The 27,995-nt window shown below is 40.2% G+C and overlaps 1 protein-coding gene across 4 annotated transcripts; it reads left to right on the forward strand.

Moving 5' to 3' along the window:
• Window positions 1-1,483: 1,483 nt before the first annotated feature.
• On the forward strand, window positions 1,484-27,995 carry LOC122699183 (zinc finger protein 354B). Of its 4 annotated transcripts, XM_043910790.1 has the most exons (6): window positions 1,484-1,618; window positions 2,223-2,299; window positions 2,656-2,743; window positions 5,821-5,947; window positions 6,685-6,780; window positions 25,853-27,995. In XM_043910790.1, the coding sequence occupies exons 3-6, from the start codon at window positions 2,711-2,713 to the stop codon at window positions 27,427-27,429; spliced, it is 1,833 nt and encodes a 610-aa protein (XP_043766725.1). In that variant the 5' UTR covers window positions 1,484-1,618; window positions 2,223-2,299; window positions 2,656-2,710; the 3' UTR covers window positions 27,430-27,995. The 4 variants fall into 4 exon arrangements, with proteins under 4 accessions (XP_043766725.1, XP_043766723.1, XP_043766724.1 ...); XM_043910788.1 differs by lacking the exon at window positions 2,223-2,299 and having other exon boundaries at window positions 1,487-1,618; XM_043910789.1 differs by lacking the exon at window positions 2,223-2,299 and having other exon boundaries at window positions 1,488-1,618; window positions 2,573-2,743.

The raw sequence follows: 27,995 nt of genomic DNA on the forward strand, positions 1-27,995 counted from the left end.
TTTACTTACAGGGCAGCAGTGGAGAAACAAACACAGAGAATAGACTTATGGACATGGTGAGAGGGGAAGAGAGGGTATGGAAAGAGTAACATGGAAACTTACATTACCATATGTAAAATAGATAGCCAATGAGAATTTGCTGTATGGCTCAGGAAACTCAAATAGGGGCTCTGTATCAACCTAAAGGGGTGGGGTGGGGAGGGAGATGGGAGGGAGGTTCAAAAGGGAGGGGATATACATATACTTATGACTGATTCATGTTGAGGTTTGACAGAAAACAACGAGGTTTTGTAAAGCAATTATCCTTCAATAAAAAAATAAATTTAAAAAAGAACTTATGGAAGGATGCTTATTCTACCTTATCAAGATTGTTTCCTGCTGTATTAACAAATGGCTGTATTTGTGATCCTATTCCTTGCTGCAACCTGCCTCCATACCTGTTGCAGATTCTTCCTACCTTTCTTTTCTTTTGCTTTTCCCCATAATGTTTATTTTCTAAAATGCTGTATAATTTTGTTCATGACTTCTTGTCTGCTCAATCTCTCTGTTAGGGAAAGCACACTGACTGAAATCGCCCACCTTGGCCAGGCACCATAGTAACCATTTGCATGAGTTATTTCATGACAGGAGGAGGTCCTAGTAAAGAACAGGAACTAATAAGCCACCACCAACCAGAAGAGTTCGGGAAAGGTCAAAAGGAAACACCACATGTCCAATCATCTCCCAGAATCCTTCTCCCTGGTATCCATCTTGGCTGAGCAACGTATGCACCACCAGGAAGGACTCTTGAGTCAGAATAATTGGCCAAAGATAACCTGGAAAGTAATCCCCCATCACCATAATGCCTGAGACTGTGAGCCATGTGGCAGATCAGTTCTCCTGGGTTCCCTTACCCTACTGCTCTCTGGGGGGTTGAGGGATGGGGTCAGGGTACTTTTTCCAATAAAGTCTCTTGCTTTGTCAGCATGTGTGTCTCCTTGGACATATCATTTCCAAGTGTTAGACAAGAACCCTCTTTTGGGCCCTGGAGGGGGTTTCCTTCCTCCAACACCTCCTTCCCCAACCCCTGACCCAGAAAAAAGTTCTCCAGAGCAATGATCTCTGTTTTGCTCACCAAGATAGGGTTTATCTCCAACAGGTGCTCAATATACTTGTTGAAAGACTTAAGAGAAAATAGGTTTGCTCTTGTCAGTTGTCTACTTGCCTTACTATCATTTACAAAGATGCAGAGCTACAGGATACTATCCTGGCAAAACGGTTTCCTCTCGGAAGAACCAGGAACCCACGACCCAGCGGCCCAGGAAGCACCAGCACTAGCTCAGAATACCTCTGGGCATGGGACAGACTCAGCCGGGCCTCTCCTGGCAGACAGTTAGGAAGAACTACACTTCCCAGAATCCTTGAGCACTGGTGCGGACTACATTTCCCAGAGGGGATAGCGATAGCCCCTGAGGGTCCCGGACCTGCGTGGGTTTTGCCGCTGGCGTGAAAGGCCTCCCGGCGTGAGGTCGACCCAAGCAGCACCTCGGACAAGTCCCTACCTGAAGCAGCTGTCTGGCCGTGGCAGTTCCGGAGCATACCACTTGCTGCCCGCGGAACCCCCGGAGGCCTGGGCGAGGTGAGCGGCGGAGGGTCGGCGGGATGCAGGAGGGAGGACCGGGCCTCGGGAGGATGCTGCGTCGGGGCGCGCGGCAGAGGCCCAAGAGGCGAGATCAGGTTCTTCGTGGGTGCCGGCGGGCCGTGGGCGGGGCACCACCGCCTATGTTTTCTTGGCGCCACTGCCTCCCACAGATGTGCCTTGAACGCTGCAAGTCGGGCACTTCCTCCCCATTCGCCGGGTTCTGCCACCCTGCTGCTTTCTCCCGACCTGTTCCCAGCGAGCTGCCTGCCCGGCTCCTGGGGCGTTTTAATTTGCTCCGGGCCGGCAGTGAATGAGAAGATTATTTCCTCCCCCTCACATCGCCACTACCCTCCTCAGTGAAAGGCTTGTTTCGCGTGAGAAGTGAGTCACTGGTTTCCCCCAGTGGCAGAATCAGGACTGGAATCCCGGTCTTTGGTTGTCTGTGCCTCCTCCCTCAAGCCTGCTCCCCGCTTTAGGAGAGCTGATGTGTTCCCTTCCGGAAGCAGGTTTTCTAGAAAAATCTGGAAATTGTTTCCTTAACAGGAGAGGGAGGAGTTGGGTGGGAAGACTTGGATGGAGAAAAGTTGTCACGTGCATGCAGGGAGGTTAAAGCCTGTGCTCTGGAGCCAGCTGTGGTTGGAATCCTGGTACCACCCTCCTTTGGCTGTGTGGACTGGGGTGAGTTGCTCCCACTCTGCCCTCAGTTTCCTGATCTATAAAATGGGGGGGTGGGGGGGCTGACAGTGCCAACTGTGCTCAGTGATGCAGGTAGCGCCTGACACTTGGTGAGGCTCAAGGAGCTGCTACTACCGCTGATAGAGTCCTAGGACCTTTTCCTCTGAGTCAGGGAGAGAGCTGGGCCTGGAACAGGATGACCCAACCCTTTTCTCTGGTGCTGTCTGTTCCGAGGTCCTGACTTCCATCTCTGAGGGCACATACTATCATTCTCAGGGAATGTAAAGGTTTCAGAGCTGCTGATTCTGAGGGGTGGAAAGAGAAAGGGCTTCCTCCTGGCTCCCTTCTTCTTCTCTCAGATCTGACTTCCAGAGACTTCACCCATCCTCAAGGGAAACTGCTCAGAAAGAGGATATGGCTGCCGAACAGAGGGAAACAAGGTCTCAGGTGAGTTCATTGCCCTCTCAAGTCTTACAGACAAATAGATTTGTTTTTTTATCTGGAAACTGGAGTTCTCCCCCTAATACCATCTTCACCAGGATTTGGAGCCCATATCCTTTTCTCTTTGAAGAGCTGGCCCACAGTGGTGGATGGTGGATTCCATAGGGAATGTTCACTTCGAACCTTGCAATCCATATCTAGTGTTTCTCTTTTGTTTCCCTGGTAGACACTCTTTTATTCGTTAATCTCAGCTCACCATGTGATTACTAATTAGACAGGTAAGATGACACACGTCTTGTGTCACTTGAGGTCAGAACAAAGAAACGTGCACACTTGGCAGAGTTGCTTTCTGGCCTGGCCCCTTTGCTCATTCCTGTCCCTCTCCCTGCCCTTGGCCAGAATGCTTTTCTTTTTCTTTCCATCCCTGAGAATCCTCATGCTATCTTTCCCAGGTTTTTCCCAATCCATAGTTGTTCGGTTTTTTTCTCCCTTTTAACTTTCTGGATCATGTATCTCGCTTCTATCACTCTCTTGAAAGCTGATCTTGACCTACTATTTTGATCTTCATTCTGTGGAAATGACGGTGGGGCCCTCATCCAGGTTAACCATGTTAGAGGGAACATAAATGGAGAGGTCTCTTGACTTCAAGAGCAGGGAGAAGACTCCTCAGGAAGTGGCAGGGAGGATTTTGTGGGATATCAGTAGTGGAGAGTCAAGGTATACAGGGTATACAATTAGAAGTGGGGCTCTCAAGCCAGAGAACCAGGTTTGAACCCATATCTTCTGTTGCCATTTATAGGCCTTAGGTATCTGCATCTCTCTCTGCCTCAGTTTCCTCAGCTGTAGAATGAGAATAACAACCATACCTACCTCATAGGGTAGATGAGAGGATCATATGAAATTACAGCATGAAAAGTGTTTTAATCAGGGCTGGGCACCAGTTGTAGTAGCTGAACAGTATCATTCTAGTCCATGATACTATTACTGTTGGTAAATAGAAATTACTGTACAGTGTTTTTCAGACCCAGAAAACACTGTCAATTTTTACTTATTTTCATCTAACAATAATATTGATAGTTAATTTTGCTAGGGAATATCCCAAGGACTTTACCTTTGTTCTCACTCTCATAACAGTGCAGCAGTTATTACCCCATTTTACATATGAGGGAACTGAGGCTCAAAGAAGTCAAGTGACCTGAAATCAAACCCAGGTATGTCTGGCCTCTCAGTTTATGCTGGTTATTGTCCAGCCGTTCCTCTGGTGCATTTCTCAAAATGCAGAGTAGGCCCAGACCCTGTGTTACCAGAGCTTTTTGCTATGTGATGTTGCATGTCATTTGAAGCCACGAAATGTGGTAATTGATCTTCTGAGGCAATGGCTAGGACCTGCCTCTGATTATTTGAGCTGCTTGGTTTTCACGTTCCATTCCAACAAAGTCAAGCTGCTCTCTTGCCCAGAATCTTCTCCGTCCCTATATAACATTCCTCCCTAACCTCACCTGCTGCGTGGACTTGTATGTAAAACTCAGTGATGGGATGTTTTAGGATCAGAGAGAGAATAAACCAAGTGCTGTGTTAAAAGGAGACTGGTTATCATCCTGTCTCTGCCATTAATAAAGTATGTGACTTGGAATCCTAACTGCCCTGGATCTTGTGTTCCTCGTCTCTAAAATAAGGATTAATAGAAATGATGTGTGGTCATATTCAGCTACACATTTTCTTTTATTGTTCAAATTCACTTTTCTTGTCTGTTAGATTGTAAATTTTTTGACAGCAAAGATCATTTCTTGTATTCCTCACCAATATTAATTTAATATCTCATCTTACCATAAAAATATTGCATAATTGTGGCAAAAAACTTGACAGAGAATAAAATATGCACATATATATGTGTATATGTATATATGCTTGTATATGTACATATGTACATAGATGTGTGTATGTGTGTGTATTTGTGTATATATTTTTTCCATATATGCAAAAAAAAACCCACCATCTGGAGATAACTGCTGTGAGCCATTTGTTATGCATCTCTCAGCATCATTTTCTATGTACATATTTAATTTTTTTTCAAAAATGGGAACAAACTATACATACTGATACATAACCTGCTTTTTGTACTTAACATTATCATGAATGTCTTTTTAAGTCAACATTGTTGACTTATACCATCAGTTTTAATGATTGCATAGTACTTTATATTGATGTGATAATAGGTAACATCTGAACCTTTAATATAAGCTTGGTACAGTTTTAAGTACATTGTATGCAGTATTTCAATTATTTACTAATTATTTGGTAGATTTTAAGAGGCCTTTTACAGAGTGGTTAAGAATGGAGCCTTAGCCATGCACCTGAAATTGGAATCCCAGCACTACCACTGACCGGCTTTATGATTTTAGACAGATGTCTTCCCCTCTCTGTGAGTTCTCCTGCGTAAAATGAGGATACTAAGAGTACCTTCTTCTCAAGGTTGTCATGAAGATAAAATAAAAGATTTACACTAAAGGTTAATATAAAGCTGTAAGAATAGTACTTCGCCTGAAGAAAGCATTCAATAAATGATAGCTATTTTAATTGCCACTATTGTCCTCAGGCTTCAGAGAGCACACAGATAATGCCTTAAATTATTTAACCCAGCCTCTGGCAATGATTACTTAGGTTGTTTCCATTTCTTTGCTCTTACTAACACCATAATAAATGTCCTTGTGTGTGCATTTTTTTTTGCACGGTTCATTATCAAACAAATACAGTAATTTGGAGGGTTAAAGAGTATAAACATTTTAAAGCTCTTAATATGTTTTATTGAATTGCCTTAAGAAAGACTATTCTAATGAAAATTACTACTAATGGCCTTAATACCTCCACAGATCTCTGTGGTTAACACAGGGCATGGTTCAGACATCATGCTACTCAGTATATATTTGTCACAAATCAAGTGTTCATTAAACAAGTGACTTGAACCTTTCAGAATCTAGAATAAGATAAAAGCATTTCATGGTAGCCTGACTACTTCCCATTGCTGCTGCCTTCAGCCTGTGTGATGGGTGGTCCTGGGTGAGCTAGGATACTTGTCTCCACAGGTGTCAGTGACGTTCGAAGATGTGGCTGTGCTCTTTACACGGGATGAGTGGAGAAAGCTGGCTCCTTCTCAGAGAAACTTGTACCAAGATGTGATGCTGGAGAACTATAGTAACCTTGTCTCATTGGGTAAGGAAATTTCCTCTGATCAGAAATTGGGATAACTCAACACCCAATTCCCTGGATAAAAGCCATGGATCATCAAAATTTCAGCTGAATTTTGCCTTAGCACTGTACAAATTGGATCACCAAAAATAAATCTGAAAAATTTTTCTTCCTCATAAGCCTGGATGCCTCGTGCCTCATGAATAGGACAGTCTACAGAACTGCACATTTGAAATTCCCTCATAGTTCAGGCCATTCCCACTATGATGTGTTTGCTCTTTTCTAAGCAGAGAGCATCCTTTAGCCCCGTTATTTGACCCACCATTTGCCTTTCCCAGTTTTCTTTTCCAACCAGATGAACACCATATAATCCATATTTTTAAAGGGAGCTAGATAGTGTTTTCTCATTTTAAACAAGCTACCTGTTACATAATCCTTTCCATAGATACCTGTTTATAGATATTAGTCTGGACATTTCACATATTTCTTTTTCTAGAGAAAGCTAATGGTACCCTATTTCAGGGCTGCATGTTCATTGTGTTTCCCTCACATGTAACTAATTATTCCATTGGTAGGTTCTACAAGTCCCTTGCTTTTTCCCTAACCCACCCCTTTACATCATAGGGGCATAGCTTGAGCACCCCACAGAAGCTCTTTATATCATCCTCTAAGTTTCCCCTCAGAACCAGTTACCTCTTTGTGTCAAGACTGAGTTTGTTGTTGTTTTTATTTTTTTGTCTTTTTTTTTTTTCTGTGAGCAGGACTCCCATTTTCCAAACCTGAAGTGATCTCCCTGTTGCAGCAAGGAGAAGATCCCTGGAAAGTAGAGAAAGAAGGCCCTGAAGGTCCCTCTCTAGGTGAGTGAGTGGGGAATCTCTGCAAGCAGCAGTCTGGTAAACAAGTGGATGTGTGACTTGGAGATGTTGGTCAGTGAATTTTCTCCAGGTTCTCAGTCCTCAAGAAATGATGGAGAAGGAATGCTAAGGCCCCCAGTCACAAGCATCCTCTTTTTCTCTTAGAATTACTTCACAGGAGAAATCTTTCAGGATCTTTTTTCTTATTCTTTCCTGTTTCAGAGGAGGACTACATTTTCATGTATTCATTCAGCAGATTTAGTGTATTTAAGGAACTGTAGCTGTTTCATTCTGACTAAAGACGAGGGTTATAGGAAAGGAAAGAGATGAGAAAGGAAATAGATTGGAAAGCCGGGTGGGGGCCACACTATGGGTGCTTTGGCACAGTTCTTGAAGATGAGAACTGTCTATGGTTGACTGGAAATAATTTAAGAAGCTTTTGATAGTTTTATTTATTTGGGCATCACTTTTTGGCTGGGCTGGGTCTTTGCTGCTGTGGGTTGCTGTCTAATTGCGGTGCTCGGGCTTCTCACTGTGGTGGCTTCTCTTGTCGTGGCTCCCAGGCTCTGGAGCACAGGCTCAGCAGTTGAGGCTCATGGGCCAAGTTGCTCCTTGGCCTGTGGGGTCATCCTGGATCAGGGATTGAACCTGTGTCTCCTGCATTGGCAGGCTGATTCTTTACCGCTGAGCCACCAGAGAAGCCCCAATTCAAGAATTTAAGCTGAAGAATTATATGGTCCTTGATATTTTGGAAAAGTTGGTCTGAGTCTGAGACGCTTCAAACGTCCTGAGGTGGGTCGCTGTGTTGGCACACAGCACCACAGTTAGAAAGAAGGAGCAGCCTTGTGGGCTGAGCTCCAAGGCCTATGAGAAACTAAAGCAAGTTACAGAGCATGATTATAACATGTCACCATTTACATGTACAGAAATTTACATGGTGTTTGTCTGCATGCATGCATGTGAAAGTAGCTCAGTCATGTCCAGGTCTTTGTGACCCCATGGATATACAATCCATGGGATTCTCCAGGCCAGAATACTGCAGCTCCCTTCTCCAAGGGGTCTTCCCTACCCATGGATCGAACCCCGGTCTCCCACATTGCAGGATTCTTTATACCAGCTGAGCCACCAGGAAAGCCCCTGGTGTTATACATGTTTGTCTACATGCATAATATGTGCTTAAGTGCTTAAAAAAAGGTCAGGGGACACTAGTTACATGTGGATTGGGATCAAGAATGGGCATGATGAAAGGAGACTTATTTACATTTAATTTTATTAGAATTTTCACAAAATATATTCATGAAGTCCTTAATTATGTAATTTGAATTTAATAAGAATAGTCACTTTGAAAACATTGTTGGGCTTAGATTTGAATTGAGAAAAAAATAGAGGTGGGAACCTTCTAGAGATTATTGCATAATGTAAGCAAGACATTACCTGGAAGAAGGCGTGTGCAGTGGGTTCAGGAGAGAAGAGGAGGCCCCCTTTGTTAAGGGTATGTGATGAGTTCAGTGTGAGGTGGGGTTTCACTTGAGATGTGAATGAAATGTGGGTAGAGGTCAGCAGTGGACAGTTATAGAAGGATTAGGGGGTTGGAACTCAGCAGGGAGGTCAGGGAGCTATCAGTGTGAAGGAAGCATTTGAAGCGTTGAGCTGAGCAGGTGAGGGAATGGAGGAGAGGTCAGAGTTCCAGGAAACCTTGATGTTCACGACGTGGGTTAAGAAGGAAGATTCTGTGACTGAACCAGAGAAGTGGTCACCAGAGGAGAGAAATGGCAGAGGCGGCTGTCGTGAAAATTGGGGACTGACAGCTGTTGAACTGGGGAGGCTCGGGCTCTGAGAGAACCAAGTTCAAACCCTCATCCACTGCTTTCCTGTCCCCTGATAAACGGCAATGCAACCTTGGACAGAAGGACACAGGTCCTGCCCTGGCAGAGCTCAGCTGAGGGGAAGACTAAGTGCACACAGGAGTGTGGAATGGCAGATTCTGGTGGGGATCTTGGGGGAAGAGCCACAGGAGCTGTGAGAATGTGGATCAGGAGGGGCAGTGTGGGCAATGCTTCCCAAGGAAGGATCCTGGGATGTGAGAAGCGTTCAGAAAGGTGTGTGTGAGTCCAGAGAAAGGAGGTAAAGGTTTAGTGTTTGGAAAATGTATTACATAAATTGGTCTGGATTTGGCACTGGATAATGACTTGCACCTTTCTGTCCTTGTAGACTACAATTTGAGAGACATTTTTCAAGGGACAGAGTAGGATAGAACATTCAAATTAGTTGAGACCTTCCCCATGCATGGTAATCTTCTGCCTCCATTTTATTCAAATTTCACATTTTAATTTTACAAAGAAAGCTCAAAAATGATGCCCAACTTCACAGAGGAAACAGTGAGGACATGAAACAGGCCAAGCAGAAAACCAGCATAAGCTCTAAACACCCTGTGAGACAGACTAGCTGCCTCTTCCAGAGGCCAGTGACTCGAACAGACCTCAGGCTGAGAGCGAGATCAGGGCAGCCAATGGGAGGAGACCTTGGAGAACAGGAGCCTGCAGGGGCTCAGGTGAAGGAAAACTGGTGCGTCCTTTGGATTCTATGAACGCCTTAACAACAATTGCACCCGTAGTTCAGTGAATCCCTGGACCCACCTAAAGGTGGGTGAGGGTCTGCATACCAGCCCTCATAAAGCCCAAGCAGTGTCCATACCAGTCACGGATGAGCGCAGGAATGGGCCTGGGTCTCTCACAGCCCCTCTGCAGGGAACAGGTCACTTTTGGAGATATCAGGAGTCAGACGCAGGTTGTGAAGGAAGCAGAGGAGAATCTGACTCTGGCCTCGATGGCAGGTGGGATTGTCAGGGAGGCAGAGAGAAAGAGGAACCAAGAAAGACCGAAAGACCCTGAAAAAAGAGTGGACAGGCTACACTGGTGCTGAAGGAAAGGACAGTGGGGTGGTCCTTGAGGAAAGTGCATCTGACAGATTTCACCTTCACCAGCCTCTCCTTGCAGCCTCTGATCCAGGAGGAGCCCTTTCTGAGTTAAGCTTTAGTTGGATTGAATTGAATGAAAGTACAACTGTCCAGGGCTGTCCAGAGAGATTTTGGAGCCAGAAAATAAAGTCTGTCACTATTTCTATTGTTTCCCATCTATTTGCCATGAAGTGATGGGACCAGATGCCATGATCTCAGTTTTTTGAAGTTGAGTTTTAAACCAGCTTTTTCACTCTCCTCTATAACCTTCATCAAGAGGCTCTTTAGTTCCTCTTCACTTTCTGCCATAAGGGTGGTATCATCTGCATATCTGAGGTTATTGATATTTCTCCTGGCAACCTTGATTCCAGTTTGTGCTTCATCCAGCCCAGCATTATGCATTATGTATTCTGCATATACATTAAATAAGCAGGGTGACAATATACAGCCTTGATATACTCCTTTCTCAAGTTGAAACCAATCCATTGTTCCATGTCTGGTTCTAACTGTTGCTTCTTTTTTTTTTTTTTTTTTTGCTACTCTTTTTTTTTTTTTTTCATTTATTTTTATTAGTTGGAGGCTAACCACTTCACAACATTGCAGTGGGTTTTGTCATACATTGACATGAATCAGCCATGGAGTTACATGTATTCCCCATCCCGATCCCCGATCCCACCTCCCTCTCCACCCGATTCCTCTGGGTCTTCCCAGTGCACCAGGCCCGAGCACTTGTCTCATGCATCCCACCTGGGCTGGTGATCTGTTTCACCATAGATAATATACATGCTGTTCTCTCAAAACATCCCACCCTTGCCTTCTCCCACAGAGTCCAAAAGTCTGTTTAACTGTTGCTTCTTGACCTGCAAACAGGTTTCTCAGGAGGCAGGTCAGGTGGTCTGGTATTCCCATCTCTTGAAGAATTTTCCACAGTTTGTTGGGATCCACACAAAGGCTTTAGTATAGTCAATGAAACATGTTTCTCTGAAATTCTCTTGCTTTTTCTGTGATCCAACAGATGTTGGCAATTTGATCTCTGGTTCCTCTGCCTCAGATAAGTTTATTTGCATCATATTTTAGATTCCACATGTAAGTGATATAATGTGGTATTTGACTTTCTCTTTCTGACTTAGTTGACTTAGTATGATAATCTCTAGGTCCATTCCTGTTGCTGCAAATGGCATTATTTCCTTCTTTTTAATGGCCGAGTAGTATTCCCTTGTGTATATATACCATATCTTCTTTATCCTTTCATCTTTTGATGAACATTTAGGTTGTTTCTATGTCTTGGCTATTGTAAATGGTGCTGCTGTGATCTTTTGGGTGTGTGTATCTTTTCGAATTACAGTTTTTTCCAGACATATGCCCAGGAGTGGGATTGCTGGATCATATGGCAACTCTGTTTTTAGTTGTTTTGGGGAACTTCCATGCTGTTTTCCATAGTGGCAGCACCAATTTATATTTCCACCAGCAGTATAGGAGGGTTCCCTTACCTCCACACCCTTTGCAGCATTCTTCCTTCTTTTTTAATCCCCTCATCATGTGTTACTTTCTCTCAGAGTCCTTACCACTGCAAAATAGTAAGTATTTTTTAATAATCTGCTCTTTCTTTGAATTATAAACTCCCTTGTGCTGGGTTGTCTGTTTCATTTGTACATATTTCCCCAGTACCTAAAATAGTGCCTAGTCCAAGTCAGTTTCCAGTTAATGAATGCATGAATGACTTGGTTAGCCTAGTGGTGATGGAGACAGAAAGAAGGAAACCAGTTTCAGAGATATTTAGGAGATAAATGCAGCAGGAATTAAAGATGGATTCAATACAGAAGATAAGGGATGCTGAGTTGTCAAGGTTGCCTGCTTGTCTTGTGACTTGTTTAGGGATGGACAATGATATCATTCACTGAGACAGTGGTACTAGGAGATCAGATTTGGGGGACTGATACCAATTTGAGTTTTTACTTTAGAGGGAATTTTGCTTTTAAAAAAAAAAACTTTCATTTTAAAATAATTGTAGATTCACATAAGAAGTATTGGAACTTTTTGGCCAACCCAGTAGCACAGCGAGATCCCACTGGTCCTTCACCCAGTTCCAGAACTATAATAGAAGGTTGCAAATAAGATATTGATACAGTAAAGATATGGAAGAATTCCTTCTGCCCCCATATGGATCCTACCTGTTACCCATTTTTAGACACACCCACTTTCCTCCGATTCCTTGTCCCTGTTTCTCACCTCCCCTTGTTCTTTCTCTTTTGTAACTCCTAGTCCATTTCTGTAATTGTGTCATTTCAAGAATGTCATTTAAATGATCATACAGTATGTTACATTTTAGGATTTTTCTTTGCACTCAGCATAATTCTCTGGGAAATTTTTAAAGTAGTTTCTTGTATCAATATTTCATTCCTTTTGATTGCTGAATAGTTTTTTGTAAAGTACACATACCACAGTTATATAACCATTCACTTGTTGAAGGACATAGATTGTCTCCAGTTTCTGACAATTACAACAAACATGGCTAAAAACATTTGTGTACAGGTTTTTGTACAAAAGAAAATTTTCATGTCTCTGTGATGAATGCCCAGGAGTATAATTGCTGGGTCATGTTGTAGTTGCATGTTTAGGTTTTGAAAACACAAACAAATTGTTTTCCAGAGTGGCTGTACCAATTGATATTCTACCAGCAATGCAGCAGCATATGAATGATTCAGTTTCTACATATCCTTGCCAACATTTTGTGTTGTTGCTACTCTTACTTTAGCCATTCTTATAGGTATATACGGGGTTTTGCTGGTGGCTCAGATGGTAAAAAATCTGCCTGCAATGCAGGAGACCCAATTATACCTATAATTTAACTTGCATCTTCCTAAGCTCTAATGACATTGCACATATTTTTCTGTGCTTTTTTGATATCTGTATATCTTCTTTGGTGAAATGTCTGTTTGTATCTTTTGTCCATTTTCTAATTGTATTGCTTGGTTTTTTGCTGTTGAAAGTTTTTTAATACATTCTGGATCATAGTCATTTGATGGATATGTGCTTTGCAAATATTTTCTCCTAGTCTTTAGTTTCCTTTCATCCTCTTAACTGTGTCTCTTGAAGAATGAAAGTTTTAATTTTGATGAGCTCCAGTTCATCAATGCTCCCTTTTATGAATTGTCCTTTCATTGTCAAGTCTAAGAACTCTTTACCTATCCTTAGATCTTATAGATTTTCTTCTGCGTTTTTTTCTAAAAGTTCTATAGTTTTACACTGAACATTTATTTCTGTGATTCTTTTGGGTTAATTTTTGTATTAGATGTAGGATCCAGTCAAGATTCATTATTTTTGCTGGTGGACAGTCAGTTGTCCCAGCATTATTTGTTGAATAAGCTATCTTCTTTCACTCAGTTCTTTTACACCTTTGTCCAAAAGCAGTTGAGCACATTTGTGACTTTATTTCTAGGTGTTCTCTGCTGTTCCACTGATCTATGTGTCTTTCCCTCTACCTGCATCACAAAGTTTTGATTACTGTAGCTATGTATAGGCTTTAATGTTGGGTAGGTTGATTATTCCTAGTTTATTCTTCCTTTTAGAAGTTGCTTTAGGTATTCTAGTTTCTTTGCTTTTCCATGTAAATTTTAAAATAATCTTATTTATATCTACATGCAGAGATATTGTAGTAAACCAAGTAAATTTTGAGACAACTGAGGTCTTTACTAGGCTGAATCTTCCAATCTGTGAATATGGTTTATCTTACCATATATTTAGTTCTATTTTGTTTTTGTTTTTGGCCATGCCACATGATTTGTGAGATCTTAGTTCCCCAACTAGAGATTGAACCCTGGCCCTTGGGCCCTCAGCAGTGAACGTGCTGAGTCCTAACCACAGACCCACCACGGAATTCCCCATTTAGCTCTTATTTAATTTCTTTCATCAATGTTTCATAGTTTTCATAATACAAGTCTTATACATGTTTTGTTACATTTACACTTGTGTTTTTGAGTAATTATAAATGGTATTGTAAATATAAGTTCAGTGCCCATATGTCCATAGTATGTAGATATAATACTGATTTTTGTATGTTTGTCTTTTTCCTGTGACCTTCCTAAACATCTTATAGTTCTAGAAAATGTTTTGTAGATTCTGAGGAATTTTCTTTGTACTGTTATCTACAAATAGGGATAGTTTTATTTCTTCCTTTCCAGTTCGTACACCTTTTATATCACTTTTTTACCATATTGTACTAAGTAGACTTTCAGTACTATACTGATTATAAGTGATGAGAATGACATCGTTGCCTTGTTCTAGATCTTAGGTATAAAGCATTCAGTTCAGTTCAGTTCAGTTGCTCAGTCGTGTCCAACTCTTTGCGACCCCATGAATCGCAGCATGCCAGGCCTCCCTGTCCATCACCAACTCCCGGAGTCTACTCAAACTCATGTCCATCGAGTCGGTGATGACATCCAGCCATCTCATTCTCTGTCGCCCCCTTCTACTCCTGCCCCCAATCCCTCCCAGCATCAGGGTCTTTTCCAATGAGTCAACTCTTCACATGAGGTGGCCAAAGTATTGGAGCTTCAGCTTCAGCATCAGTCCTTCCAATGAACACCCAGGACTGATCTCCTTTAGGATGGACTGGTTGGCTCTCCTTGCAGTCCAAGGGACTCTCAAGAGTCTTCTCCAACACCACAGTTCAAAAGCACCAATTTTTCGTTCAGCCTTTCACCATTAAGTATAATGATGTGTGTGTGTAGTTGCTCAGTCATATCTGACTCTTCGTAAACCTATGAACTGTAGCCCATCAGGTTCATCTCTCCATGGAACTGTCTAGGCAAGAATACTGGAGTAGGTTGCCATTTCCTTCTCCAGGGGATCTTCCTGACCCAGAGATAGAAACCGCATCTCTTCCATCTCCTGCACTGACAGGCAGATTCTTTACCACTGAGCTACTGGGGAAGCCCAAGTGTTATGTTAGCTCTAGGTTGTTGTGGATGCTCTTTATCAGGTTAAGATATTTTTCTGGGATGGCAAATGACCTTCACTTCACCACATTACAGATTACATTTATAACCTAATAATTAGAAAAGATTTAAGAGTCATACCAACCAAGGTAGGTGAGCCTTGTTTCCTAGTTGAAAAAATTTATGAGACAGTTCAGTTCAGTCGCTCAGTCATGTCCGACTCTTTGCTACCCCATGGACTGTAGCACACCAGGCTTCCCTGTCCATAACCAACTCCCAGAGTCCACCCAAACCCATGTCCATTGAGTCAGTGATACCATCCAACCATCTCATCCTCTGTCGTCCCCTTCTCCTCCTGCCCTCAATCTTTCCCAGCATCAAGGTCTTTTCAAATGAGTCAGCTCTTCACATCAAGTGGCCAAAGTATTGGAGTTTCAGCTTCAACATCAGTCCTTCCAATGAACACCCAGGACTGGTCTCCTTTAGGATGGACTGGTTGGGTCTCATTGCAGTCCAAGGGACTCTCAAGAGTCTTCTCCAACACCACAGTTCAAAAGCACCAATTCTTCAGCGCTCAGCTTTCTTTATAGTCCAACTCTCACATCCATACATGACCACTGGAAAAACCATAGCCTTGACTAGATGGGCCCTTGTTGGCAAAGTAATGTCTCTGCTTTTTAATATGCTGTCTAGGTTGATCATAACTTTCCTTCCAAGGAGCAAGTGTCTTTTAATTTCATGGCTGCAGTCAGCATCTGCAGTGATTTTGGAGCCCCCAAAAATAAAGTCAGCCATTGTTTCCACTGTTTCCCATCTATTTGCCATGAAGTGGTGGGACCAGATGCCTTGATCTTAGTTTTCTGAATGTTGAGCTTTAAACCAACTTTTTCACTCTCCTCTTTCACTTTCATCAAGAGGCTCTCTAGTTCATCTCTTTCTGCCATAAGGGTGGTATCATCTGCATATCTGAGGTTATTGATATTTCTCCCAGCAATCTTGATTCATCCAGCCCAGCGTTTCTCATGATGTACTCTGCATATAAGTTAAATAAGCAGGGTGGCAATATACAGCCTTGACATACTCCTTTTCCTGTTTGGAACCAGTCTCTTCCATGTCCAGTTCTTACTGTTGCTTCCTGACCTGCATACAGGTTTCTCAAGAGGCAGGTCAGGTGGTCTGGTATTCCCATCTCTTTCAGAATTTTCCACAATTTATTGTGATCCACATAGTTAAAGGCTTTGACATAGGGAAATTAAATGCTGCCTGTATATAAGATGCTACTAGTAAATAGTGTTAATTTCATTGGCTGTGAGATGTTTTGCTTTTTGTTGCTTTTTTTTTAATGCCCTTTGAGAAATGCGTTTGGAAATCTTTGGAAAGATGAGATATGTTTGGGAGTTGCTTTAGCCCATCTGATGGAGGAGGAGTGAAGCTTATATATGAAATGGTGGTGGTTTTTGAAGCATTGTACAATTCTCTCTACTTTCATATATATTGAAATTTTTCCATAATAAAAAGTTTTTAAAATTGACATTGCCAAAACCATTGTCTAGACCAGCATTTCTTTTTTCAGTAAGACAGAGGGTGTTCACAAATGTGCAGTACTACACCCATGTATAATTATACTCTTATGTTTAATTCCCAGCATACCGATTTTAATTCTCTCAGTCCTCTGGTTTACAAGAAGCCTTGTGAAAGTGCCAATTAAAGTCACATTTTTGTTAAGATATAACTTTGAATCTGACTGATTATTGGATAAGTCAGGGGAATGCTTTAGAAAATAAGGCCAAAAACGTATTTGGGGTTAAAAAAAAAAGATACTGATTCTCTGTATAATAGGCTCCAGTTTCATCCATCTCATTAGAACTGATTCAAATGAGTTGTTTCAAGAGAACAGCATCGAAACATGTATGTTATCTACAGTGAAACAGATCACTAGCCCAGGCTGGATGCATGAGACAAGTGCTCGGGCCTGGTGCAGTGGGAAGACCCAGAGGAATCGGGTGGAGAGGGAGGTGGGAGGCGGGATCGGGATGGGGAACACATGTAAATCCATGGCTGATTCATATCAATGTATGACAAAACCCACTACAATATTGTAAAGTAATTAGCCTCCAACTAATAAAAATAAATGGAAAAAAAAAACAAAACAAAACAAACAAAAAAGATACTGATTCTGACTTCAACCCTCATGCTTATCCCTTCATATAATATTGAGGGAAGTTTTGTTAAATCTCCTGCCAACCCAGAAAAATCTCTCCAAAAGACGGAAAACATTGTCACTATTGAATAAGCATTAAACTAGACTGCATAGGTGACCTGCTGATGAAATCACAACAGAAAAAAAACCCACCCTTTTTTAATGTAGCTGAGAATTACATATTCTTGAGAATACATGTTCTTGAGGTTAACTGTCATTTGTCTTCATCCTGGTGGCTCAGATGGTAAAGAACCTGCCTGTAATGTGGGAGACCTGGGCTTGATCCCTGGGTTAGGAAGATCCCTGGAGAAGGGAATGGCAACTCCCTCCAGTAATTTTGCCTGGGAAATTCCATGGACAAAGGAGCCTGGCAGGCTACAGTCCACGGGTCGCAAAGAGTCGACAGGACTGAGCGACTAACACTGTCACTTCCCAGGGGACTGACGACAACACAGCTGTACGTTCCTTTGTATTTACCCTAAACTCACCAGGCGGTCGGGCGATCTGTCCTGGTGATAAGAAAACTGCTAGTATCCTATGGTGAGCAGATAGTGCCAGTTTGGAGCTAGGCACTAGGCTAAACTTTAACAAGGACAGGAAGACAGTATCACTGTATTTCTTGATGTTTATATTTCAAAGAGATGGTTCCCAAGCTCTCAAGAATTTTTAGTGCTGGTTTGTAATGCTAACAGAGGCTTTACAAGTTTAAATACGTATCAAAGGCATAGAGGAATGATTTACAAATAAAAGTTTTCTCAAAGAATATGCCAAGAAAAAGGGTGGGAAAGCATATATCTTTCCATTTTGACAAAAGGGAAGATTCAGTTTTTAAATTTCCACTAGCAAACTGCTAATCCCCTAAAATCCTAGGAAACTGTAACTATTGCCTGAACATCTTTCCTGCCTATATCCTCCAATATCTTAAGGATAGTTTGGATACTATTTAAAGCACACATTTGCTTCTGTTTCTATCTTTTGTTTTCCTTGTAGAAGTGATCACAATTTGCTGTGATTGCACATTGAATTAATTTGTTTCTCCTGTCAAACTAGGCTCCTGGAGGAAACAAAACATTTCTTTTCATTACTGGATCCCTAGTGTCTTACAGAGCAGGAGTCCCGGTAGCAGGAGGTGAGTGGTAAGCTGCATGACAGGAGGTGAGCAGCAGGAGAGCGAGGGAAGTTTCATCTGTATTTATAACAGCTCCCCCTTGCTCGCATTTACCACCTGAGCTCTTAACTCCTGTCAGATCAGCAGTGGCTTTAGATTCTCATAATAGTGTGAATGCTACTGTGAACTGTACATGCGAGGGATTTAGTTTACTCACTCTTTATGAGACTCTAATGCTTGATCTGATGTGGAACCGAGGTGTTGATGCTTTTGCTGGGGGGGTGCAGATTCAGATTATCCTTGGCAGAGAGGTTTGACTGCACAGAGACCATAATAAATCAATTGCTTGAAGACTGATATAAAAACCCTGTCAGTGAGTGGCAAGTGACAACTAAGATGTATCTGGTGGCAGGCTTTATAGTGGCAAGTGAATTGATGTACTTGAATTGTACAGCTGCATCTAGTGGCGGGCTTTAAATCAGAATCTTATACTTATTTTAGGCCATGCATGGCCTGTCCATTATTTTATTTATCACTTCTATCCACACCTCTTTCCCTCATTGCACACTTGTCTCAGTCACAGTTTTGATAAACCCACAAAGTAACCCTTGCCAAAATGAGTGAAAAACAAACATCACTGGAGAGCTTCTTTGAAAAGGGGGAAAGACACAATAATGAGACAGCAGAAGGCTCTAAGACTGCCAACAAAAATAAAGCTGCATTTAAAAGAAAATGGGGCTTCCTTGGTGATTCAGTGGTTAAGAATTCACCTTACAATGCAGGGGACACTGGTTTGATCCCTGGTCCAGGATGATCCCACATGCTGCAGGGCAACTAAACCTTTGCACCACAACTGCTGAGCCTGTGCTCCAGGACCCAAGAGCTGCAACTGCTGAAGCCCTTGCATTACAGAGCCAATGCTCTGCAACAAGAGAAGCCTCTGCAATGAGAAGCCTGCAGTCTCCACAGCTAGAGAAAGCCTGCACACAGCAACAAAGACCCAGTTATATAGAATACCAGGAGTCCAACTTAAAGTACAGGTTTATTGAAATAGGTGAGTCACATTCTCTAAGCCCACTTTGTATAATATGTGATGACTGGCTATCCAACAAAGTTTCGAAACCTTCGAAACTGCTTTACCACAGGAAGACCAAGCACCCTGCAATAAAGTGCAAGTCTCTGGAGTTTTTCAAAAGGAAAAAAAAAAGTGAATACGAAGAACAGAAGAAATTACTGAAGGCCACCACTTCATGAAATGTGTCTGCACTGAGAGCATCATTCTTAGGGCTAACTGCATTGCTAAAGGTAAGAAGTCCTTTACTATTGGTGAAGAGTTGATCCTGTCTGCTGCTAAAGTTCATTTGTCATGAACTTTTAGGAGAGGTCGCAGTTAAAAGGTGGCACGTGTTCCTCTTTCGGCTAGCCCTGTAACTAGACGAATGGATGAAACAGCAGAGGATGTTGAGGCACAATTGTTAGAGAGGATTAATGAGTCACTGTGGTATGCAATCCAGGTTGATGAGTCTACCGATGTTGACAACAGGGCAACAGTGCTTGTTTTTGTGCAATCTGTTTTTCAGGAGGATATGTTATGTGCACTTTGGTTGGCAACCAACATCACAGCTGCAGAACTATTCAAGAATGATTTCATATCAGGAAAACAGAATTGGTCATTTTGTGTCTGTATATGCATGGACAGAGTGGCTGCCATGACTGAGCTCTTAACTCCTGTCAGATCAGCAGTGGCATGAGATTCTCATAATAGTGTGAGTGCTACTGTGAACTGTACATGTGAGGGATCTAGGTTGCTCATTCTTTATGAGAATCTAATGCTTGATCTGATGTGGAACTGAGGTGTTGATGCTATTGCTGGGAGGGGGTGGTACAAATACAGATTATCCTTAGCAGAGAGGTTTGACTGCACAGAGACCATAATAATGGTCTTGAGACCATTATTACATGGTCAGAAAGCCACTAGATGGCTTTCTGGCTTCATTCAGTTCAGTTCAGTCGGTCAGTCGTGTCTACCTCTTTGCGACCCCATGGACTGCAGCACACCAGGTTTCCCTGTCCTTCACCAACTCCTGGAGCTTGCTCAAACTCATGTTCATCGAGTCAGTGATGCCATCCAACCATTCATCCTCTGTCGTCCCCTTCTTCTCCTGCCTTCAATCTTTCCCAGCATCAGGGTCTTTTCCAGTGAGTCAGTTCTTCACATAAGGTGGCCAAAGCATTGGAGTTTCAGGTTCGGCATCAGTCCTTCCAATGAACATTCAAGACTGATTTCCTTTAGGACTGACTGGTTTGATCTTCTTGCAGTCCAAGGGACTCTCAAGAGTCTTCTCCAACACCACAGTTCAAAAGCATCAATTATTCAGCACTCAACTTTCTTTATAGTCCAACTCTCACATCCATACATGACCACTGGAAAATCCATAGCTTTGACTAGCCGGACCTTTGTTGGCAAAGTAATGTACTTGGGTCAAAGAGGTCACTTCTGAATGTGAGTCTATGCACTGTGTTATTCATAGAGAAATGCTGGCTAGCTGGAAAATACCTCCTTGACAACGTTTTGCAGAGTGTGATTAAAATTATCAACCACATTAAGTACGTGCCTTTAACTCATGTCTGTCTGCACAGCTCTGTGAGATGGATGCAGAGCACACATGTCCTCTCTTATACACAGAAGTGAGATGCTTTCTAAGGGTAGATCACTGGCCAGAGTGATCTGGCCAGTTTTTGAGTTATGAGAGACATTTCAGAGATTTTTTTTAGAATAATGGTCACCACTAGCAGCATATTTCAGTGACACAGAATGGGTCACAAAATTTCCTTCATTGTGTGACATATTCAACCTGCTCAACAGACTCCATCTGTCTGTTTAGGGGAGAATGACAGTGTGTTTAGGTTGGCATGTAAAGTGGCTACATTCAAAGCCAAACTGGAATGATGGGGGTGGCAAGTGAACATTGGAATTTTTGACGTTTCAAGCATTAGCAGAGATTTTGAAAGAGACTGAGTCAGAGCTTTCTTTCTCCTAGCTGGTGCATGGTCACCAATGCAGTTCAGAAGGGTTCCAGTTTCTCCATATCCTTGCCAACATTTGTTACTTTCCGTCTCTCTCTATAATTAAAACACACACATACACATGTATGTTTGTTAGCCATAATAACAAATGTGAAATAGAATATTGTGGTTTGGATTTTTATTTCCTAACATGTTGAGCATCTTTTCATGTGCTTATTAGAGTCCACTGGTATACCTTCTATAGAGAAATGTCTGTTCAAGTCCTTTGCCCATTTTTTAATTAAATTGTTTTTTTCTTATTGTTGAGTTATAGGAATATATTTTGGATATTAACCCTTTATCAGATATATAATTAGAAAATTTTTTCCTAGTCTTACCTTTATATTCTGCTGATGTCATCTTTGACGTACAGAAGATTTTATTTGTTTATTTTGGCCACACTGCTCAGCTTGTGGAGTCTTAGTTCCCCAACCAAGGATTGAACCCAGGCCCCAGTAGTGAGAGTGCCAAGTCCTAACCACTGGACTGCCAGGAATTCTCCCAGAAGCTTTTAATCTTGATGAAATACAATTATTTGTCTATTTTTTCCTTTGTTTCCTATGTTTTTGGTATTCTATTCCAGAAATCAATGGTAAATCCTAAATCATGAGGCTTTTGTCCTATATTTTCTTCTAAGAATTTTATAATTTTAGGTCTTATATTTAAGTTATATATTCATTTTGAGTTAAATTTTGTGTATGGTGTTACACACATGAAGGGTCCAACTTCATTTTTTTTCAATTATTTTTATTAGTTGGAGGCTTTTTTTTTTTTTTTTTTTTTTTCACCTGCATAGCCAGTTTTCCCAGCACTATTTGTTGAAAAGACTATCTTTTCCCCATTGAATGGTCTTGGCACCCTTGTCGAAAATCACTTACCCTCGTATGCAAAGGTTTGTTTTCAGACTTCCTATTCTGTTCCATTGGTCTATATGTACCTTTATGCCGGTACCATGATGCTTCCATACTGTAACTTTGTATAAGTTTTGAAATCGGGAAGTATGAGGATTCAACTTTGTTCCTCTTTTCAAAATTATTTTGACTTTTCAGGGTCTCTTGAGATCTCATATAAATTTTAACATGAGTTTTTCTATTTCTGTCCCAAAATGGCATTGGAATTTTCATGGGGCTTGCATTTAATCTCTAGATCACTTTGGGTAGTATTGACATCTTATCAACATTAAATCTTATAATCTATAAATATTTGATGTTTTTCCACTTTACCTTTGTCGTCTTTATACAGTGTTTGTAGTTTTCAGTGTATTAATCTTTTACTTCCTTTGAGTTAATTCCTAAGTATTTTATTCTTTTTGATGCTATAGTAAATAAAAACCTTTTCTCTATTTCCATTTTGACTTGTTAATTGTTAGAATATAAAAACACAACTGATTTTGTGTAGATTTTTTTATCCTGCCACTTTGCTGAGTTTGTGTATTCTATCAGTTCTTTTGTTGAATCTTTAGATTTTATGATATAAGATCATGTCATCTGTTGCAAACTATTATATAGAGTGGACAAACAACAAAGTCCTATTGTAAAACACAAGGAACTATGTTCAATATCCTGTGGTAAACCGTAAGTAATGGAAAAGAATATGAAAAAAAATGTATATATTGGGTTGGCCATAAAGGTCATTTGGGTTTCTCCATAAGATGTTACAGAAATGTTTGAACGAACTTTTTGGTCAACCCAATATATGTATGTGCTGTGCACTTAGTTGCTGTTGTGTCCGACTCTGCAACCCCATGGACTGTAGCCTGCCAGGCTTCTCTGACCATGGGGATTCTCCAGGCAAGAATACTGGAGTGGGTTGCCATGCCCTCCTCCAGGGGATCTTCCCAACCCAGGGATCGAACCTGGGTCTCCCGCATTATAGGCAGATTCTTTTATCATCTGATAACTGAATTACGGTGGTACAGCAGAAATTAACACACCATTATATGTCAGCTGTACTTCAATAAAATAAATTTTGAAAAAAACCATGTCATCTGTGACTAAGATCATTTTACTTATTCCTTTCCAGTTTAGATACTCTATTTTTCTTGCCTGATTGTTCTGGCTGGAAATTCCAATACTGGGTTGAAGTGGTAAAAGTGGGCATCCTTATCTTGTTCCTCATCTCAGAGGAAAAGATTACAGTCTTTTTCCATTGAATATGATGTTAATTGTGGGTTCTTTAAGGATAGTGTTTATTGTGTTGGGGTAGTTTCCCTCTAGTCCCAGTTTTGTTCTTTAATGAAAAGATGTTGAATTTTGAGTTTTGTTAGGTGCATTTTTCTACATCACTTGAGATGACTGTGTGATTTTGTGTCTTCATTCTGTTAATGTGATGTGTTGCTTTAGTTGGTTTTCATATGTTAAATCATTCTTGCATGCCAGGGATAAATTTCATTTGGTCATGGCATATAATCATTTTAATGTGCTGAATTCTCTTTTCTAGTACCTTATTGAGGATTTTAAAATCAATATATGTAACGAATATTGGTCTTTAGCTTTCTTTTCTTGTAGGGTTTTTGTCTGATTTTATTATCAGGGCAATGCTGGCTTCATAGAATAAGTTAGAAAGTATTGCTGCCTCTTTTGGTTTTTTGGAAGCATTTCAGAAGGAGTGGTGTTAGTTCTTTAATGTTTGGTAGGCAGTAAAGCCATCTGATAAGAGCTGTTTTTTGTAATTATTATTTTTATTGGGAGGTGTTGATTACTGACTCAGTTGCTTTTCTAGATATATATCTGTTCAGATTTTCTACTTCATAATTCAGTTTGGGTAGGTTTTTTGTTTCTATGAATTTGTCCATATTTTCTAGGCTCTCCAGTTTTTTGCCATACAATTATCCATAGTTTTTCCTTATAATCCTTTTTATTTTAATCTGTGGTAATGTCAACACTCACATTTCTGATTTTAGTAATGTGTGTCTTTTCCCTTTTATTCTTAGTCTCACTAAAGGCTTATCAATTTTCTAGGTATTTTCAGATAACTGATTTTGGATTTGTTGATTTTTCTCTATTGTTTTTCTATTTTATGTGGCTAGGCTCTTACCTTTATTATTTCCTTCCTTCTGCTAGCTTTGGGTTGAGTTTGTTTTTTCTGGTTCCTTAAGTAGTAAATTATGTTTTTAAGTACTTCTTTAAATTTTCTTCCTAGCACTGTTTTCACTACACCCCATAAGTTTTAGTAAGTTGTGTTTTCATTTTCATTCATGTATAAACATTTTCTAATTTCTCCCTGATTAGACATGGTATAAAGGGGGAAAATATTAACTTACTCTCTCCTCTAGCAAGAAATTAACAGAAAGTAAAAGAAAATTTAATTTTTACTTTTATTATAGAAAAGTTTAAACATATATGAAAGTAGAGAAAATAATATAAGGAATTCCTGTGTGTCTATCACCCAGTTCCAACATTTATTAACTTACTGTCATTTTTATTTCATCCATACCATTAGTTCTCTACCAGGGGTGATTTTACCATTTCAGTGCTTCAGTGTCTTGAGATATTTTTGAGTGTTACAACCTGAGAGAGGATAGGAGTGGTGAAAAGAGTAGGTACTATTGCACAGGCCATCACTGAAAAACAAAGAATTATCCAGCATAAAATGTCAGCTGAAGTTGAGAAATCCTGCAGGATTTAAAATATCTATCTATCTATACACACACACACACGTATGCAATTTAATACCTTTATATTTTTATAATATTTAATCATTTTATCCATGAATAGGAGAGGTTTTGCTATTGGTTCAGGTATACTTTAATGACATTCAAGACTGTTTTAAATTTTTCTTCATATAAGTTTTTCATATTTCTTGTGAATTTTTCTTTCCCTAAATTTTTTGTATAAATGAAGGTTATTGATTTTAGTATGTTAATTTTATATCCTGCTATGTCACTGATCAAGTTTTATTATTGATTCTCTGAGGTTTAATTTTAGATGTAGCATTAATAGCATCAGCAAATAGAAGTAGTTTAATTTTCTCTTTACTCATCCTTATGCCTGTTTATACACAAAGCCAAAAGACTTTGCTTGTATACTTGTATTGGTTAATACATCTAGTACCGTGTTGAATAGAAGTGAAGGTAGTTGACATCCTTGCCTTGTTCTTGATCATGGTGGAAATGTCTCTAGAGTTTCTTCATTAAATAAGATACTGACTTTAGGACTAAAGTGTATGTACTTTATCTTGTTGAGGAAGTATCCCTCAATTCCTGTTTTCTTGCATGTGTTTATTATTAATGGTGCTGAATTTTTTTAAGGCTTTCTCCTTGTCTCTAGATATACTCAGTTTTTTCCCTTAAATACATACTATGGTAAGTGGTATAATAAGGGGAATAGATTGGTGGGGCTCAGAGTCAGGAAAGGGTGACAGACAAGCTAACATTGGAACTGAATCTGAAGGCTACAGAGAAGTTTGACATGTAGGAAAAGTAGGAAAGATATTCAAGATTAGAAATAATTACAGAAATGAGAATGATGTCATGGAGATAATTTATGAGCCTGTCATATGCTTTGGGTGCTAGACTGCATTTCCCAGTTCATACTTCTCCTCTGATCCCTTCTCTCCATTCTCCTGGTCATGCATATATGCTCACCTTCTTTAAATGAGGATCCCTTATTTCACTCACCCTAATACATCATCTCTCATTCATTATTGTTTTATATATACAGTGTTACTTTCCTATTTTTTCCTCTTCCTAGTTTTTTTATCCAGAAAGTGAGGCCTTATTTAGATATCATTAATATTTATTCCTTCTATACATTTAGTCTCAGCTAATCATGTGAATCATTGGCACTTCCTTTTTTTATTTTTTTCAGAATGTAAGAGCAGTAAAACCACAAAGGCAACTCAAACTCAAGACTCATCATTTTCGGGGCTAATAAGGAAAACACTCAAAAAGGATGAACCATGGAATTTCATATCAGAAAACCCCTGCATATATGAAGACAGAATAAAGAAACAGAAGGACAAAAGTGAAAGTTTACAAATAATTTCAGTCACCCATACAAAAATCCTCACTGCAGAAAGAAGCCATAAAAATAATGACTTCGGCCAAAATTTCAGCCTGAAATCAGTGTTTGTTAAGCAACAGAGGAGTGCTAGAGAAAAAACACCCTCAAAATATGAAATACAAAGGAATAGCTTCAGGCAGGATTCAAATGTACTTAACCAGTCGAAAATAAAGACAGCAGAAAAACGCCATAAATGTAACATATGTGAAAAAGCCTTCATTCACAAGTCATCCCTTCGTAAACATCAGAAAAACCATTCTGGAGAGAAATTATTTCAATGTGATGAATGTTTGAAAGCCTTCAGCCAAAGTTCAGCTCTTATTCAACATCAAAGAACTCATACCGGAGAGAAACCCTATATATGTAAAGAGTGTGGGAAAGCCTTCAGCCATAGTGCATCCCTTTATAAACACGTAAAAATACATACTGTGGAAAAATCCTACAAATGTAAAGAATGTGGTAAATCCTTTGGCAGAAGGTCTGCCCTTTTTATACATCAAAAAATTCATGCTCAAGACAATCCCCACAAATATAACCCAGGAAGGAAGGCAGCCACTTGCAACCTTCCTGGATGTCAGAGAATTCATTCAAGAAAGAAGTCCTATTTATGTAACGAATGTGGCAACACCTTTAAGTCTAGTTCATCCCTTCGTTACCACCAGAGAATTCACACAGGAGAGAAACCTTTTAAATGTGGTGAATGTGGGAGAGCCTTCAGTCAGAGTGCATCTCTTATTCAACATGAAAGAATTCACACCGGAGAAAAGCCTTACAGATGTAATGAATGTGAAAAAGGTTTCACTTCTATTTCACGACTTAATAGGCATAGAATAATTCATACTGGAGAGAAATTGTATAATTGTAATGAGTGTGGTAAAGCCTTAAGTTCCCACTCAACACTCATTATTCATCAGCGAATTCATACTGGAGAGAAACCATGTAAATGTAAAGTGTGTGGGAAAGCCTTCAGACAAAGTTCTGCTCTCATTCAACATCAGAGAATGCACACTGGAGAAAGACCCTATAAATGTAATGAGTGTGGGAAAACATTCAGGTGTAATTCATCCCTTAGTAATCATCACAGAATTCACACAGGAGAGAAACCATATCGATGTCTGGAATGTGGGATATCTTTTGGGCAGAGTGCAGCTCTTCTTCAACATCAAAGGATTCATACAGGAGAAAAACCCTTTGTGTGTATTACCTGTGGGAAAACTTTTAGGCAGAGCTCATCACTTATTGCACATCAAAGAATTCATACTGGAGAGAAACCCTATGAATGTAATGCATGCGGGAAACTCTTCAGCCAGAGGTCGTCCCTTACGAACCATTATAAAATTCACATTGAAGAGGACCCCTTCAAAGTAGATTTGCATGTGTGAAACCCTTAAACCAAAGGTCATTAGAATAAAATTGATCCCACATATCTGTGGGTTCTACATCCACTGGTTCAAATAACTGCAAATTTAAAATACTAAAAAAATAATTTTCAGAAATATCCAAAAACAAAATTTGAATTTGCCACACACTGGCAACTATTTTCATAAGCATTTGCACTGTATTAGGTATTTCAAGTAATTTAGAGATGATTTAAAGTTTATGAGAGGATGTGCATAGGTTACATGCAAATTCTATGCCATTTTACATAAGGGACTTGATCATGTTCAGATTTTGGTATCTGTGGGGGGGGGGGGTGTCCTGGAATCAGTCCACTACAGATAGTGTGGGACAACTGTATACACACTTGAGAATGACTTAGTAAATGTAATGAATATGATAAAACTTCAATTTTAATCTAGTCCTTATCAGTTATTTAATTTTAAGGAAAAGCTTTGACTGTGTAATAAATATGTGGAATACTTTAATACCTGTCAGTCACTTTTTAAAATATCCTGAGACAAATAAATCACAGTTCAAAAATACTGATTTTGGCCATTTGTAAGATAAA

The sequence above is a fragment of the Cervus elaphus genome, chromosome 9 (assembly GCF_910594005.1).
Source record: "Cervus elaphus chromosome 9, mCerEla1.1, whole genome shotgun sequence".
NCBI classification, from domain to species: domain Eukaryota; kingdom Metazoa; phylum Chordata; class Mammalia; order Artiodactyla; family Cervidae; genus Cervus; species Cervus elaphus.

Coding starts and splice junctions, on each gene's coding strand:
- LOC122699183 (XM_043910790.1), top strand. CDS start 2,711: ATGGCTGCCGAACAGAGGGAAACAAGGTCTCAG. Junction 2,744..5,820: donor AGAGGGAAACAAGGTCTCAG/GTGAGTTCATTG, acceptor TTGTCTCCACAG/GTGTCAGTGACGTTCGAAGA. Junction 6,781..25,852: donor CCCTGAAGGTCCCTCTCTAG/GTGAGTGAGTGG, acceptor TATTTTTTTCAG/AATGTAAGAGCAGTAAAACC.